The 17,470-nt window shown below is 43.8% G+C and overlaps 3 protein-coding genes across 3 annotated transcripts in view; all 3 read right to left on the reverse strand.

Moving 5' to 3' along the window:
- Nucleotides 1-301: 301 nt before the first annotated feature.
- On the reverse strand, nucleotides 302-4,211 carry LOC310821314 (uncharacterized protein; the record flags this gene model as incomplete). Its single annotated transcript, XM_083693310.1, has 6 exons — nucleotides 302-1,599; nucleotides 1,789-1,829; nucleotides 1,947-2,111; nucleotides 2,391-2,456; nucleotides 3,359-3,398; nucleotides 4,015-4,211. 4 exons carry the CDS (start codon nucleotides 4,209-4,211, stop codon nucleotides 1,998-2,000), a joined length of 417 nt encoding a protein of 138 aa, XP_083549436.1. The 3' UTR covers nucleotides 302-1,599; nucleotides 1,789-1,829; nucleotides 1,947-1,997.
- mettl14 (methyltransferase 14, N6-adenosine-methyltransferase non-catalytic subunit) lies at nucleotides 4,165-8,688 on the reverse strand. Its single transcript, XM_083693293.1, has 11 exons — nucleotides 8,529-8,688; nucleotides 8,170-8,258; nucleotides 7,486-7,573; nucleotides 7,184-7,261; nucleotides 7,002-7,089; nucleotides 6,811-6,901; nucleotides 6,402-6,543; nucleotides 6,145-6,237; nucleotides 5,888-6,004; nucleotides 5,161-5,371; nucleotides 4,165-4,664 (listed from the first exon to the last, which is right to left on the reverse strand). Exons 1-11 carry the CDS (start codon nucleotides 8,592-8,594, stop codon nucleotides 4,360-4,362), a joined length of 1,368 nt encoding a protein of 455 aa, XP_083549419.1. The 5' UTR covers nucleotides 8,595-8,688; the 3' UTR covers nucleotides 4,165-4,359.
- Nucleotides 8,689-14,106: 5,418 nt separating this feature from the next.
- spock3 (SPARC (osteonectin), cwcv and kazal like domains proteoglycan 3) overlaps nucleotides 14,107-17,470 on the reverse strand; it is a 19,140-nt gene continuing 15,776 nt past the window's right edge. The window contains exons 9-11 of the mRNA XM_083693295.1: nucleotides 17,398-17,460; nucleotides 16,913-17,050; nucleotides 14,107-16,806 (exon numbers count right to left, since the gene is read on the reverse strand). Coding sequence (XP_083549421.1) covers nucleotides 16,637-16,806; nucleotides 16,913-17,050; nucleotides 17,398-17,460 — 371 coding nt within the window. The 3' untranslated portion in view covers nucleotides 14,107-16,636. The remainder of the gene's footprint in view (nucleotides 16,807-16,912; nucleotides 17,051-17,397; nucleotides 17,461-17,470) is intronic.

Here is a 17,470-nt window from a genome sequence, read left to right on the forward strand (position 1 = left end):
GTGATGGTGTGTAAGCTATGTTTGGAACATGCTTTTGAACATGTTTCCTCAAACCTTCAAGTCAAATATAAGAAACGAAGTGTGTGAAGTATGAAGGAGTCGGGGTGGGGTTGTGTGTGTGTGTGTGGCGGCAGAGTAAAGAGTGAGGGGGTAGTGTTGTGGGTTGGGAGGTGGAGAAAGGTGGCATCAGGAGGGCAGTCTTCTTTCAGCTGGTCACAGTGGTCCAATCAGGTGGTGACTGCTAAAATGGCTGTCGACTTAAGACTTCACTAACAAAGCCTTTTTATTTCAAGGACTCTGGACCAAATGTTTTCTTTATTGACAATGGATCAAAAGAGGCAGTAACAAACGGCTGGTAGGAATTATATATATATAAATAAATAAATAAATAAATAACTGTATGTATAATATATAGAATATAGAATATATATGTATATATATAGGTTATTGTATATAATGTATATTTGGACATACTGTACTCTTACAGCCTCTGATCTCCGCTCTTGGGATCCACAGAGAAAGTCATTATCATTACAACAAAGTCACTGTTATATTCTCGGTCAGTGCACCAGCCTGGACAAACCCACCCCACCGCAAACTTTTTTACAAGGGTGCTCTGATTAAAAAATATATATGGACATCACTATTATTTATATCTAGTTTAGAAACAAACCAAAAAAATAAATAATAATAATAATACATCTGCATATACATATATATACATAATTTACAGTGGAGGCATAATTTACCTTGAAACAGAGTGACAATGTATGTATTCACATTTACATTTGGTTATCTGTTTGCATCTGTTTGTACTATACACCTACACATATTTCACAAGGACCAAATGATCAAGCATGCACTTACATCTGAATAGAAGTTAAGGCAGGAGTATCAACCTTCACTGAGGTTCCTTCATCTTAAAGGATTTGCTGCCCTCTAGTGGTTAGGAATAGACACACTTTATAGAGGAGAGGACAGGGCATATCTGTACAGCAAAGTGGTTAGATAGAACATTCAACAGAACAGGGCGATACACACCACAACTCATCTAGCTTCATTGAAGACTTCGCTGTTTTACATGGCAAAGGGTCAATGAAGAGCCGAACCCGAGCCTAAACCCAGGGTAGAGGGGCTCGGTAAACGCGGTGTGGAATGTGTGCAGGTGGGTCAGTGTGTCAGACGAGACGCTGTAGAAGGACAGAGTGCCGGCTGGCCAGTCCAAAAACACTCCTACTCTGTTGGAGGAGGGGACAGGGATGACAGTCTCGTTATTATTGTGCCAGGCAGTATAACTGTTATTAGAGCAGTGCAGACTCCAGGACTTGTCATTGTATCCAATCAGACAGTCGTTACCCTCTCCTCTCCTGCTGATTCCTTTATATGTCACTCCTATAGAACCCAACACACCCCACTCTGCCTCCCAGTAACAGCACCCAGTCAGACCTTCTCTACACAGCACCTGTTCCCAGTATGTAAATCTCTCGGGGTGATGAGGGTATGGCTGCCTCTCTCTCACCCGTGTCACCCTTCTGTTCCCCTCAGACAGAGAGAGATGTGTGTCTGCTGTGTTTGGGTCCAGTGTGAGCTCACAAGCATCTGATTTGGGGAAACAAAGACAAATACACAATGACTAACATTGAACGATGATTAATGATTAATGATAATAAGTGATTAATATGTAAAAAGCATGCAAGTAAATAAAACAGGTTGCACAGTTTTGCAGGCTACTGTATCATATACATAGGATAGCGGTGTTGTCTGGTTTTCACAGCAAATAAGACTCACATCTTCTCTTGAACAACCAGCGTTCTCCTCCAGGTTGAAAGCTGTAATAGAAACACAATAAAAGATAGAAGTTACTGAAAATCTCACAATGTGAATAGTGTAAAGTAGAGTTTATTACTCATTTTACTGCGGTAAACAACTACGTAACGTTTTTTTACCTGAATGTCTGGAGTTTATATGGAGGATCCTTAAGTCCAGCAGAGAGTAGCTCATCTCCTGGGTGATTGTAGCTCAGGTCCAGCTCTCTCAGGTGGGAGGGGTTTGACCTCAGAGCTGAGGTCAGAGCAGCAAAACCTGGCTCTGTGACTCCACAGAATGACAACCTGTGGAAATAGTTTCACTCTATGAAAGTTTCTAAATGTTCCTCATCTTCAGTGGTTTACTGTTTGTATGCATTGCTGCACATTGATGTATTTGTTACATGGAGGCAGTCATGTCAATTGATGCTTCTACAGTTATCAGGAGAAATTAAAAAAAATGGAAGGGTACTCTATTCATATCTTAAACAATCCCAAAGATGCATTATAATGGCTACAGACAGGCTACTGCATATCACAATCAAGATCCTGCTCATTCATCTCCTAGAGCCCAACAGAACTGACCTCAGTGTCTCTAGTCTGCAGTGTGGACTCCATCAGTCCATCACAGAGCAGCTTCACTCCTGAATCCTGCAGGTAAGAAGAAGGGAAGAGAGCTGAGAGGTCAGAATTTATGCTCTTCACTCAAACAATGTTCCGCTCTCCCCGCACTGTTCCACTGTCTAACTAATGGAGGAATCAGACCACATTTCCTTTGTAGAAATTGCTTTATTAAAGAGTCACTGGGCTTGTGAGTGAGAAGTGTCAGAGCGAGAGCAAAGGTTGATGCTCCCGACATTTTCAAAAAAGCGTTCTGTGCTCTTGGTAGAATATTGGAACATAATTGTTAAGCGCTATGGCTTTACAGTAGGCCAAAGTTAAGAAGTTGGCTGCCAGTGTGACGATGTCTGAAGTATATTGGGATGTCCATAGACTTGTCACTGTTCAATAAAAATACATTTATAAACTGACATGGTGGAATGTTGGATTAGCCAAGTTCATTATCTACATTTCCGTATTATTTGCCATATCATCCTCCCCCAGTTTGATTCCTCTATCAGATAATGAACCACATCTCATCACTCACAGCAGAAGCACAGCCAGAAACATGTTACTGTACATTCCTGTCATTCATTCAAAACACACGATGGATAAATTGAGATAGGAAGATGTGATGGTCTTTATGCCTTCATAGATAGTGCAACAACACCAACTCTGTAAGGATTGAGTCCTAATGTAAATGTGTTTATATGGCGTTTAAGGTCAATCAGTGTCATGTTCAGGCCCCACAGGAGAATTTTTTTAAATTAAAAAATAAGGTAGGTACCACCTGCATTTGTCCAATTCGAACACAGATTTTAGGTTTCTGCTGCGACTGCCTCTTCTCAAAAGTGGGAACCCTGCCACCCTAAACACCAAATAAGCTAAATCAACTGCACCTCACGCATCTCAATTCAGGTCAGATCTGTAACACACAGAGAAAGCAAACTCACCGTTGTGACCTCTTTCCCATCAGCTCTCCGTACGGCTCCTCTAACAATGTGAAAGGACATGTGAAAGTCAAGTGACAGTTGAGGTACAAACATACAGTATAAGATACATCTACACTCCTCCTACTTGCTATTGACCAGACTGTATTGATGCGTCTGACATACCTCCTACCAGCATGAACGTTCATCAGATTACATTTACTCATAACACACAAACAAGGCCTCAGACGCTCATCTTCATTGCCCAGATACCCCCCCTTCCACTAGCCTAACAGTTACTATGACAACAACCAGTTTAGACTGGACTAGAGTTTAGCTAAACTGGTTATTTGTGACTGCATAGGAGAGCCCCACCTAACCCGTAGCCAGGTATTGCGGTTCAGTGCTGGTTTCAGTCCCTCAGACACACAGGAACGTGCACCTGGATGCTGTGTCAGGGCCCTGACAAGAATGTCCGACGCAAACTGGAACAAATGTCAACCTCAGCCCCAACTATGACCATTCTTTTCTTTTGATAACATTAGGAGACAAACATATTTCTTGTACTATTTCTAATCCAGCACTGAAGCGTTTAAGAATCACATGTTTTGTTCTTTGCCTTGTATTTTGCCACTATGGTTGCATGAAGAAAGTGTTTTCAGTTGATACAGAACATTTACTTGAACCAGCACTGGTGGTGCATTCTGGGAGGACGCATTTTTGAGTAGTTGGAGGAAAGGTGTTCCACACTGCACTTGTATGGAATCTCAAACGTGTCACACCGCATCTCAAACGTGTCTGAATGTGTTTTACATTCATGACGGAACATGAGGAAAAGAGGACTTTTAATCGACAACATCGAGCATTTCATCAACATGAGTACATGAATGGAAGGTCGGTAGAAAAAGAAAAACAACAAAAGATATCTCCTCGTTTACAAGTCCAGCTAGCTTCTTATTAGCTGCTAAGTATAAAATAACTACATGTACAAACAAACATTTCGAGCACAAAACCATTCTATGGCCCTAGCGAGGTGGGAACCCCCTATGTGGCCCCCCTCTTCCCCTGAACCCCCCTCTGTCTCCACGGAATGGTCTGTTCCTATCCCGGCCCCTGTCTCCCCCCCTCCCTGAGTTTGGTCCGCCCCGCCCCCCCCTGGCAGCTCCCCCTCCACGGTCAGACTTGAGCTTGGCGGGGGGCGATTTGGGGCGCAGCCTCTCGATCTCCTCGGTGCAGCCAGAGAGGTGGGACTGGGGGATGGAGAAGTGGGAGGCGTAGGCCTCGGGGTTGAAGTTACTGTTGGTCAGAGTGGGGCCTACCGTCAGCCAGCCTGCAGGGAGGGTGGGAGGGAGCGAGGGAGGGAGGGAGGGAGGGAGGGAGGGGCAGAGATGTTAGCGACGCGGGTCAAGTTATTGAACAGAAAAATAGTTTATGATGTATTAAGGTTGAGCGGTTTAACGGTAACACGGTAACCCGTGGGATTTGAAAAAAGCCCAGTGTGCTTTTCAATACAGTCCGAACATTTCTGCTATTAAACTGCCAAATTAAGAGATGTTTTTCTATCCACAATAGGTAACAGGGCTGCTGTTGGCTGTGCTAGGGTGGAGAGAGAGAGAGGCATTTGTTAAAAATCGCTAGCTTTCCAGATAACTTTGCCCTTTTGCTGTATAGCAGTCACCACACAAATAATCGAGCTTTTCAATGTCGAATAAATATAGGGAATACATTTTAGGATGGTATAAAAAAGGTGTGAAAAATGTAGTTCATGTGTTAGACAGAGGAGTGGTAAACACGTGTGTGTGTGTGTGTGTGTGTGTGTGTCTCACCGGGCCTGATGGTGGAGTCTCGTCCGAACAGGTGCAACCTCCGGCGGCCCAGACAGAAGTGCTCTATGATGTGGAAGATCTCCACGGGCTTCTCCACGTTGCCCATCTCCGGCTCCTCTGTGATGATCAGGTCGATGTCCACGTTGGCGTGGATGAAGTCTCCGTCCGTGCTCCGGCGCACCGTCCCCTTGATCCCCATCAGACAGTGCTCCTGGGATGGAGGGAGGGAGGGGGAAGGGGGGGGGAGAGAGGAGAGAGGGGGGGGGGGAGTGAGAGAGAGAGGGGGAGGGAGGGAGAAAGAGAAGGAGAGGGAGAGAGGCAGGGGAGAGAGACAGAGAGGGAGGAAAGAGAGAGATTATTGATCACATCAGATTACATTCCAGTCATTTTGCAGACGCTCTTATCGAGACTTACAACCAGTGCATTCGCCTTAAGTAAGTGAATCAACGGCTACTGATACGAGTGCTGATGAATCTGAATATTGTGAAATGTACATGCTGCAGCAAAAGATTTTCAAATGGAACATTATGTACTAACTTATGAACAAAATGTGCTTTATGCTTGTGTGACAGTAGAAAGGGACTTCAACGGGACCTTGAGCAGGTATTGTGGTTCAGTGCTGGTTTCAGTTATATGTGATGCAACCTGTGCCAACCTGGAACAATGACTCGTGGCTGAAACTGTCTAAGTGTTTGTGTGTGTGTGTGTGTATGTGTGTGTGTGGTACCTTGGTTCTCTGGAACACTGCTTTGGGGTCCAGAGTCTTGGTCTTGCCGGGGTTGTTCTTGTTGGTCTTGATCCAGCAGATGTCCTCACAGCGCCTGAAACCCCATTTCCTCAAACACTGAGAAGGAGGGACAGAGAAGAGAGAGGAATGTCTTCAGCAATGCCAGTTTCTTCACTTTCCATGACAATAAATGTAATGTAGTGTGTGTGTGTGTGTGTGTGTGTGTGTGTGTGTGTGTGTGTGTGTTTTGGTCATACCATTCTGCCCAGATCCAGGCCTTCCCCAGAGCCACACCAGAGAAAGACGAAGGAGCGCAGAGCAGAAATCTCCTCTATCTCCAACTTCATTATCTAAACAAGAGGAAGAGAGGGAGATGAAAACAAAAAAACTCAATACACAAACTGACTTATTTAATTAAAATAAAAACACAATTAAAAACAGTCTTATAGCCTCTCTTATTAGTCCATCTTCAACACACACAGACACACACACACGCACACACACGTGTACGTACATCGTCCCAGTTCCAGAAGCGTTCCGTGTGGCTGATGCCTGACTCTCTGTAGTACTCCTCCAGGGGAGGCTCCAGGAGAATCACGTCAAACTTACACTTCAGATCCCGTATGTCAAAATGCTCTGGGTCCGCCTGTAGATACCTACACACAAGCACAGGCACACAAACAAATTTGAACAGAACAGCTTGTGTCACAACATACATTTCATTTCTCAATCACTTCTCAAACAGCGGGCATAGAGGGAGAAATGTTTCAGCACAATCACATTTATTGTATTCATCCTTTAGCTACACAGGTTGATCCCATTGAGATTAAACATCTATTTAACAAGAGAGACCTGTTCCAAGTTGACTCTAGTCTATACTGTGATTGATAAGCCTGTGTTACTGTGGGGTCATGTGATCTTACATGGGAGGGGTGTTGGTTGTAGAGATGAGTTCATCCTTCAGTCTGATCAGCTCTCGGAGTTTAGGATACTCCTCAAACCTGTCTGCCAAACCTGGGGCAGAGCGCAGCGGGGTTATACACCCAAACAAACAAACACACACACACACACACACACACACACACACACCTCTACCAACTGGCTCCACACTAACCTACATCCCTGATGAAGTTCTGGGGTCTGTGTCCAGTGTCCACAAAGTGCTGGCAGTAATCATTATGGGGGTTCAGACTCTGGGTGCCCTGAAAAACACATTAACAACAACTTACACTTAGTGAATTGACCCTCAGAGAGAGAGAAAGAAAGAAAGAAAGAAAGAAAGAAAGGAGATTTTACCTTGAGGAAGGTGCTGGAGTCCTTGTACACCTCGTCATACGGGTTGTTCTCATCTGGCGGTGGCACCTCCACTTCAACCTACACACACACACACACACACACACACACACACACACACACACACACACACACACACACACACACACACACACACGTCAACATATTTGCGGTCCTGGGTCACAGTGGGGTAATGTTTTAGGCAGCTATATCTATGTCCACCGTGTGCATCAATTTGAGGTGTGTGAGTGTCTCTTTGTAAGCTCTGTGAGTGAGTGTGTGTGTGTGTGTACACGTAGTTGTACCTTTGGTTCCTCTACATCCTCTTCTGTGTCCTCTCCCTCCCCTTGAGCCTTCCGTTTAGAGCTTAGGAGGGACGTGTCAAACGAAGCCCTACAGAAGAAACACAGTCACCACACATCACTGTGACACATTCTAAGCATAGTCGCCAGCTAGTCTGAAGTGGAAATCAGACCACAAGCTAATAGGCTAACTTTGGTGAAACCGTATGGGACCTATATATGTGCAGTGATGGAGAAGGAAGGAATACGGGAGAGAGGGGAACCTGGGGTTCAGCCAGGGAGAGCGCATACTGTGACAATACAGTCAGCTGATGCCAACCTCCTTGTCCCCATCACCAGGACTAAACACCGGACCTGGGGGGCCAGGCTTTCAACGCTGCAGCCCTCATTCTTTGGAACACTCCCCCCAAACCACATGACAGAATCCAGCACACCCTACTCCTTCAAACGATCCCTCAAAACCCATCTTTTTAAACTCGCTTTAATTGTCGTTTTTACCGATTGTGCTTCTGTTTTACTTTTTATGTATCCATATATTCTTGCACTATACAAAATAAATGCATTATTATTCGTATTAGTCTCATAAGTCAGACAAGTCTGCGCCTGTGTTGCAAGGTTTTCTCCGTCATGTAAAGGAATAACAGTTATATTTCGGGAGGTGACAGAAGCTTGCAGGTCTCAAGTTACCTGCATGTCTCCCTGGTCTCCTCGATCTCCTTCAGCTCGTCTTTGCTGTTCAGAACGGCGCCGATACTGTCTGCGCTCTCCGCTCCCAGCTGCAATGGGGATGATGGATAACCATAGAATCAGCTACCGTTACATATAATATTCATATGTCCATTACATTAGCACAGTTAGTTAGGTAGGATGGGACAGCTATCGTTAATCCAATATGGATATCGAGCTATGCACGAGCATGTTATTGTGGAGGTGGCGGAGGAGCCGACAGCAGTACCATACACAATGTCAAATGGAATGAGCTCTGTTGTGTTTGGCTAGCGAGCAGAAGGCTGGCTAACTAGCTATACGTTTTTTCCTCGTTTTACCTGTTGAGCTAAAAGCTGCCGTCTGAGCTTTTGTTTCTCGCGGATTTCTTGCAGGCGACTGTTCATTTCCGAACAGCTTAAGTAGTAGTTTACTGTGAATACGTTGGCTAACACCACTTGAAAGCTATCCCAAACGGGCGCAAAATCTTATTTTTCCAACAGCGAGGTCAAACGTTGATGACGTAATATTTATTCTTTGCAGGGCGCGTATATTTTGCATCACTCCTTTACCACCAATGGTAGAGCACCTTGCAACTCATCAGGTACTCGTCTCTTTTTGAGCTGTGGAGGTGACTTGTTGAAGACATATCTTATCAGTGGTTAAGGATTGATAATAGATTGAGGATAGGCTTTGAATTACTGCAGTGTACATGTTAATGACGTGACAGGTTAGGTTGCCAAGGATTTCTCCGGGCCCCTTACTCATGAACGAATGTACTGCAATAATTCAAGTTCAACGACTGACACTAATCAAGGTGAGCGCAATCAGCGCAGGTGTTTCCTTACCTTCATTAGTTTGGCATGCGTTGCAACACTTTTTCTCCATAGCAGAGGATGATATGACGGCACTCACCGCGACTCATGACTTTCGTATTGCAAGATGTTTGTTCTCAAACGATCAGGACATTTACAACGTAAATATTGGGATTTATTAAAGTATTTGGAGTAGAGTAAATATTGTATACCAACCAAAGTAGTGATACAATAAAAAGCATCGAACAAAATGATGATTTTAAGATGCTTCAGTGCAGAATTAAAAATACTACAAGAAATATGTTTCTATCCTTATGCTAACAAAAGAAAATAATGGTCATAGTTTGGTCAAAAGTCAAACCCGGGATTCTGAGTCCAGAGTCCAGCATGGGCCAGGTTGTTGAGACATGTAGGCTGCATGGTCAAGTAACACACATGCATTTGAAGGGGAGTTGTATGTTTGTTTCAGTCACAAAAAATGATTGTTGAACTCAAATACCATATGTGCATACATTTATATTTGCTGTTTCCATTTAACTGAAGGTTTGTTCATTATTGTGTCTCTTGATTAAGTGGATATAATCTCTCAGAGAGATGCTGTGAAGCACTGGGCTCAGTTCTCAGCTTGTTTGTAATAAATATGTTTGGACTTTGTACATTCTTCCTATTTCCTTTCTAGGCTGAGTGAATGTAACCTCACAGAGAGATGCTGTGAAGCATTGGCCTCAAATCTCAACTCAAACTCCTCACCTGAGAGAGTTGGACCTGAGTGACAACGACCTGCAGGATTCAGGTGTGAATCTGATGGACTGGAGTCAACTGAGTCTACAATGTAGACTGGAGATGTTGAGGTAAAACATATGTAACTGACTTTCCTAGAGGTTCTTTGTTTGTAAGAAAATATATTTTGGACTTTATCCTTATTTTCTATATAGGCTGTGTGGATGTAACCTCACAGACAAATGTTGTGAAGTGTTGGTCTCAGTTCTCAGCTCGATATACAAACAGTCCAAACCATATGATGTTAAATGAAACAAACAAACATATTATAGGTTGCTCTATGTATTGTCCATCTGGATTTTGAGTGACCCCTCCATACCCAGGCTGTCGCTGGTCACTTGGTTCACCGGTTGTAAAGCCTTTTCCTCGGTTGTAAAGCCATTGCCCTGTTCTTTTGAATGTCTAATCGAACCACTTTGCTGTACAGATATCCCCTTGTCCTCTCCTCTATAAAGTGTATTCCTAACCACTAGAGGGCAGCAAATCCTTTAAGATGAAGGAACCTCAAACTGTGATGTCATCAGGATGTTGTCAGTGCAGGTTGATACTCCTGCTTCAACTCCTATTCAGATGATGTGTTTCTAAGTTGTATTATTTTATCATTGGGAAATACACTCACTGGCCACTTTATTACGTACACCTTGCTAGTACTGGGTTGGACCCCTTTTGCCTTCAGAACTGCCTTAATTCTTTGTGGCATATTGAAGTGGCTGGTTTATTTGTTATTCATTTATTTCCTGTTTTACTTACGTTGTTTTTAATTTCTGTCACTTTGTTATCTGCCCTTGTGGGATTGTCTGCCCCGCCCTGATTGATTTCACCTGTTCCTTACTATCACTCCCTGTGTATGTAGTCTGTGTATGTAGTCTGTGTATGTAGTCTGTGATCCTCTGTTTCGTTGCCAGTTCGTTTCTTGTGCCTCTGTGTCAATACGTCCCAGGAATCTCCCTAGTGTCTAGTTTTTTCATGGTTATTGATCTTTGAGTGTTCGTTTTGACTTCGCCTTTTTGCCTTCTCACTGTTGGACTCTCTGCCAGGACCTCGGATTTGATTACCTGTGTACCACTCTCGGTCTTGCCTACCCCTTTCTGGATATACGCTACGATTGACTGCCCCCCTGTGTACCGAACCTTTTTCTAGTAAATACTATTCTTTTGGATCAAGCCTGTGTCATGAGTCGTGCTATTAAGTCCTCTGCCCAAGTACTAGTCATTACACTGATGATGTCATTACACTGATGAGCACATTGAGAACCCACCTGTGAGGAAGACTTCCCCACTGGACACGTTTTTATTCCCCTAAATTGTTTTAATTGTGTCAGTGTTGTTGTTGTGTACCTGGGCCTGTGTTTTATATTACCCCTCTTCATAACTACTCAGTCAAAGAGATCTATTCTGCCATTTCCACCATATTCATTGTATTTGATGTTACCTATCTGTTTTTTCTATATGCTTTTTGACAAAAGAGGAAGGTAGTCATGATGCACATTTTGTAAAGGTTTGAATACATTTTAAACTGATAGCAGTGTCTTCTTTATGCATCCTGTTTATTTTTTTTATAAAAACCATGGAATTTCGTTAAGATTCTCAGTCCTCTTTAATTTGACCTCTTAAAGCTTGCCTACAGTAACTGTGTACTTTGTCATGTTAGTTTATGATCTTATGTTAATACCTTTCTTATCTCATTAGACCACACAGTCCTCAGTTTAAGGCCAATAAACATTTGCAAAACAAGCTTGTGTTCCTGGGTGTGTGGAGTGGTGCCCCCTGTCTGTCCAATCAGGTACTTTTCCTTCTGCTTTCTTGCTGTTTCCGGCTTGTGAGCGCTCCTTTTAGAACTAGTGGCTGAAATTAAACAAATCCCGCAGTATCTCTTTAAGTCTCTGTTATCTGTATTGTTTACAGTTAACCTGTACTGTGAAAGCTGTATCAGCAGCTCTACTATATACCAGATCTATTCACCTCCCAACAGATCTAGCATAGATCTAGTATAGATCTAGCCTCCTGTCCGGTGTTGTCTGAGGGGTTTTATTCCCTGACTCACTGCAATCCAATATCGACCAGAAGGAATCAAGTCATTAAACAAGAGATATTGACGAGGGAAAGCTCTTTGCAAACGACCGTTCATTTCCATAAAACACACGAATAAGGGGAAAGCGGCTTGATGGCTCGCTGTGGGTCACACTTAAGTGATTTCTGCCCACTTGTTCATTCCGAGCAGAGCTTAAAAGCTTTATTATTGGGCAGAAAGGCAGCAAAATACAGGAAGGCAGGAACAGTATCTAGACGGGAAGCATTTGGGTGTGTCTTTGTCGATGTTTACAACTCTTTTGGATAATATAATCACGTTGAATTTTCGTCTGATTCTTTTCTTGTCTCAGTATTTGCCCTGAAAGCAGCAGCAAAACATAACGTGGTGGTCAGCCCACTGTAACATACGCTGTGTTACTGCCTCTGACCCTGGGGCTTTACACCCTACAGGGCCAACCCGAACCAAACTGTGCTGGCTCAGATACTTTCCTTTCAGTTGGTCCTTTCCAGCAATTGTAATTCACTGTGAATTACGGATCTTTGGTTTTGTAGCGCAGTCATTTAATGCTTTCACTAATTAATTACTTGGATCCCTGAATCCCTTGATTTATTTTATAGTATTTTACCACCATTAACTATGCCGCCCTTGTTCTGTGTGTGTGCGTGTGTGTGTGTGCATGTGTGTGTGTGTTTGCAGGTGTGCATGTGTGTGTGCATGTGTGTGTGCATGTGCGTGTGTGTCTGTGTGTGCGTGTGTGTGTGTGTGTTGCTTTACGCTGACGCGGGCAAGAGTGTGTGACAGAGTGTGTATTGACGAACAATGACTTTCACATTAAAGTGAGCGAGACTGCCGTCTCAGCAGAACCCCTATAGGACCAGTAGCCCTCCCTTGCTAGCTCTCTACCACCATGTAGTATTAGTATAGAGGGGATTTACACAGGCACTAAAAGACTCACTACCGCTGTAAACACACACAAACAAGACGGAGGGAGAAGGGGGTGGTGGTGGGTGGTTGGGGGGGGGGGAGAGAGAGAGAAAAAAGAAAAAAGAAAGGAAGAAAGAGGGGAGAGAGAAGGAAGTGCAGAGATTGGAACGGGTGAAAGTAAGTAGGAAGACAGTCCATGACTATGTCAGTCTGTCTATGTCAAATGGTGGCAGATTGATATTAAACAGTAGACGGACTGTACAGTATAGAATAGAATGGAATTGTCAGAACATGCCAGAATATATACAGCACTTGTTGGTCACGCCCTCTCTCTATCACATCTCATACATAGTGGTGTGAACAGCCTCAGGAAACAGTCCAGAGGAAGTCTGGATTACTAAGGCCAACAACTCTGTATGAGAGAGAGAGGGGGGGGGGGGGGGGGGGGGGGGGTTAGAATGGACATTACACCTTAGCACTTGCAGTGTTACTGGACTCAACAGTAAATCCACCTGAGCAGATCACTTTACTAGAGGGGTTTATGGGTTGTATCCAGAACCAAGCCAGAGCCAGACTCTGTGAAGTCAGCACCATAGAGATCCTATCTGAGGTCATTTCTTTGGTCAGCACTATCCCTCCGAGGAACAGGAAGACATGGGTGAAATGAACATGTTTGATATTTACACAGTAACTTCCCATCTAAGGCTGCTGACAGCTCCTGTTGCCAACACACACACACACGCACACACACACACACACACGCATGCACGCACACACACTGTCTGAATCCCCCCAGGCTCCATCCGCAGCAGTGGCCCTGTGCCCGTGGAAGGGCTGCAGTATTCAGAGGAAAAACCTCACTCCTGTTTTCAGGTCAGTGAATTTGCCTTTTCTTTCACTAATTTGGTTTGGCCAGAGGCGTGTGTGTGTGTGTGTGTGTGTGTATGAGTGTGTGTGTTCTCCAGGGCAACAGTGACACATGAAATATTCACCTGCTGTCCTCCTGCATAATGCAGCAGTGCTGCTTTACCCAGAATCCACTGCAGCAGGACATACCAACGGGGACCTTTGTGGGAGAAGGGTGCTGTTGCCCTGGAGACTGTTCTAAAGACAGTCCTACACTCTTACCCTATGGTGAACATTACATTTTGGGGAGGGTAAACTGATTCTAGATCTGTGACAGTTTGCAATAGCTGCAGTTCTGTGAAGTGTACTTTGCTGTGCTCCCCCCCCTTGATAGGCCATCATTGTGAATAAGAAATTGTTCTTAATTGATGTACCTGTGTAAACAAAGTGGAATAAATACATTGATAAATAAATAAACGAACACATTACAAGTTACTGTTACAGGATAGACATTCGGGCAGACTTTGGTCAATATAGTTTTTATTTCAGCAAATCATACATACACTGTAAAAAATGCATTTTGTATCATTTCCCTAAAACAATACTTGTTGTTTACTGTGCCAGTCATGACAAAGTGAGTTTCCTTTGAATGTGGACATATAATTATCCAAAATGGCAGCTTTGTCATCGTCGCCATAGAAACAACAACCTGTTCCAGGGTTGGGCTTAGATTCCATTAAAATTCAGTCAATTCAAATTCAGTCAATCCAAATTCAGTCCATTCCAAAAAGTGCCAATTCAAGCATAGGGAACGTCCTAATTGAAAATAAATGGCACTTTTCAATTCTTGAATCCGATTTTCTCAAATCGCATCCTGAATTGACTGAAAGTAAAACGGAAGCCGTGACCCTTTGTCCACAAGCAGAACAATCTGAAATGATATGATACCAGAGCATTCCAGCCAGTAGAAACCTTTAACCCATGTTACAGCACGTGTATGAAACAAACTGTAGAAATGAAATGAAAGATATACACTGTAAGAATACCTTGTTATAACTCTTGCTAACCATATGCTCCGTATAGACACTGTGCTAATATATAAAAACACTCTTAACTCCAGCAAATGTATGTGTTTGTTGGTCTGAACGTCTTATCTATAGGATCTGTGTGCTTCTCTACATCATAAACTAAGTAACAGTTAATTGGAGGAGACCTGACATAAGGCCTTCATAACCTGTCATTGGGGTGACATAAGAGTGACATCAGATGAACGTCACTTTTTAAACACATCAAAACATTTGACCGTATCTTGATCTTGGTACTAATAACGAGTCGTTCTGCTTTGACAGGCTTGTGTCATTCTTAGGAAGTGTTTCATGTCAGGTGAACTCCAGTATTTCTAGCCCATTGATGCATGCTTTCCCCTGTGTGTCTGTGCACAGCTCTACTAGTAAAAGGCACACCATACCTCTACTATAGTCCTACCAGACACTCACAGCAGGTTCGCAGTGCACCAGTGTGTATGTGTGTGTGTGTGTGTGTGAGAGAGAGAGAGAGAGAGAGAGAGAAGGAGAGAGAAGGAGAGAGAGAGAGAGAGAGAGAGAGGGAGAGAGAGAGAGAGAGAGAGACGCTGAGCTATATCACATACTTAGTCATGTTATGATTTCAAACATTTAAATACTGTATGCTCTACTCAAATCCAAAACATTGTACATACATTAAAACCATCTTGTATGCTGCGTAGCATTAACGATACCTTTGACCCCACAGACAAGAAAAAAGGGGCCACTATCCAGTTCCATAATACATTTTCTAGGGATTGTGGGTAAAGTAGTTTTAGTCTGACTATGTGTGGTTTAATCTGTCCATGCATGAGACTTAAACTCTTACACAGAGAGCATTTCCATTTTAAAATTACCAAAAGATTTAAATACTAAAGAATTAATCTAACTTCACTCAGTACAGGACATGCTTCAACCAATCGGGTTTCACCTTCAGCATGATAGAAACAATGCAAAATAGAAAAATAGATTCTAATTATTTTTTTTCTTCAACACTTCAATCTTTTTTTTCCTTTCAGAGCAATTTGGCTATTCCTGTATCGAGGCCATTGGCGTGATTTGTCTTTGTTTACGGTCTTTTTTTGTGGAGCAGCTAGGGGCTGTCTGCACTGATTGTTATCTAACTGCAAACTGCGCTTTAGTCTTTCTTCTCCTAAAGCGTATCTACCACGGGAGGCTGGTGGAGGTAGAAATCGGAGGACGGGGCTCACTGTAATGCATGGAATGGAATGGAATGAGGAATGGTAACAAACACAAAGTGTGTGATACCATTCCTCATTCCGTTCCATGCATTGCAATGAGCCCGTCCTCCGATTTCGACCTCTACCAGCCTCCCCCTGGTGTCCTCTCTGCTTTTCACACAGTTTTAGTTGGCAAATCAGGATCAAAAGAAAACTCTCACCTAAAGAGTGCAATAATCTCTTATCTACAATATCGACACCCTGCCGGGAGACAGGGAAACAAGATAATGGACAAAGGTGGGGAGGGAGGAAGGGAGGGAGGGAGGGAGGGAAGAAGAGAGGAAGGGAGGGAAGAAGGGAGAGAGGGGGGAATCTCTTTAACATGGTGCCGTATGCCTCAGATCGCTCAATACTTAACAAGGACAGGACACACTAGAAGACAAGGACACTGACTTGTCCAATGAGGAGAGGGGTCATTGCACATGTGACTGTATCCACAGCTCAGGATTGGCTGTCGGTAGACGCTAGGCTATATTGGTCCTTTAAGTTTTTTTTCTGATTGGGCGACTCTTAACAGGGAACAGCCGCGTTAACCAATAGTACGTTAGATCAAACAGAAAGAGAAAATCATAAACGTTTTACCAGGAATATTGGTATTAAGTTATTAACAATACACATAAAGAGTAGTGCATTGGCTGTTAGTACGAGAGGTATAGACCTCAGGGAATCACCTTGAAACGTGCGGTTTGACCAAACAAACTGTTTTCTCTTTTTTTGTTTCCTTAAAAAAAAAAGAAAAAGAAAAATAGAATTACGACAGATATTCATCATCGTCTTCATCGTCATACATATCTTCATCGTCTTCGGCGTCCATCTCGGCCTGGTCGTTCAGCACGAAGGAATCTTCATCATCGTCATCGTCGTCGTCAGAGAAGAGTGAGTCTCCGCTTCCCGGGTCTCCGGAGGACTCCAACACCACGCCTACCCGACCGGGAAACAGGAAGGAATCCAAATCACCAATCCATCCACCAATCACGTGACGGTATAGCCAATCGATGAACCAACCACAGCGTCATCTGAAACCTACCGCAGTCTGCGGGTCCGTGGGTTCGCGAGCCAGCGACCTCGTTGCCATAGCGATCGGCACACCAGCACTGGCCGCTGCTGCCGTGGCATTGGTGGGGCCTGTAGAAGCCCTGCTCATCACAGGCTGGCAGGTACTGACCTACACACACACACACACACACACACACAGCTGGGGTCAGAGAGAGTGTGTCTGCGTGTGGGTGTGTGTGTTTCTACAACACGTCAGAAAAAACTACCAGCTCCGAGCCCCCTGGCCTCCCAAATAATGAAGCCAAGCAGCTTGCAAGACATTGCTTTGTGTCAGCTGTTGTGAGAAGCTCAGCTGTGTGGCAAAGACGGTGCTACTTGCATCCATGACTATCTGGATGACCTTTGTATATTTTGGATTCTTTGATGTAATGCTTTACTGCGAACTCAAATAAAGTATTCAAGTGTGTGCGCGTGCATCTCTGTGTGTGTGTGTGTGTGTGTGTGATAGGAACTCACCCAGCAGTTTCTTCCCTGCCTGCTTTTTGTTGATGTTGGAGAGCTCTAAATGACAAGGGAAGTCTGGGATAGA

The sequence above is a fragment of the Argentina silus genome, assembly GCF_951799395.1.
Source record: "Argentina silus genome assembly, chromosome: 21".
NCBI lineage: Eukaryota > Metazoa > Chordata > Actinopteri > Argentiniformes > Argentinidae > Argentina > Argentina silus.

Bases quoted from the DNA above. Each gene is read 5' to 3' on its own strand.
- mettl14 (XM_083693293.1), bottom strand. From the start codon at position 8,594: ATGAACAGTCGCCTGCAAGAAATCCGCGAGAAACAAAAGCTCAGACGG. The intron at 8,259-8,528 runs GTAAAACGAGGA...TCCCCATTGCAG, and splicing joins GGCAGCTTTTAGCTCAACAG to CTGGGAGCGGAGAGCGCAGA. The intron at 6,902-7,001 runs GTTAGTGTGGAG...GCTCTGCCCCAG, and splicing joins GAACTTCATCAGGGATGTAG to GTTTGGCAGACAGGTTTGAG.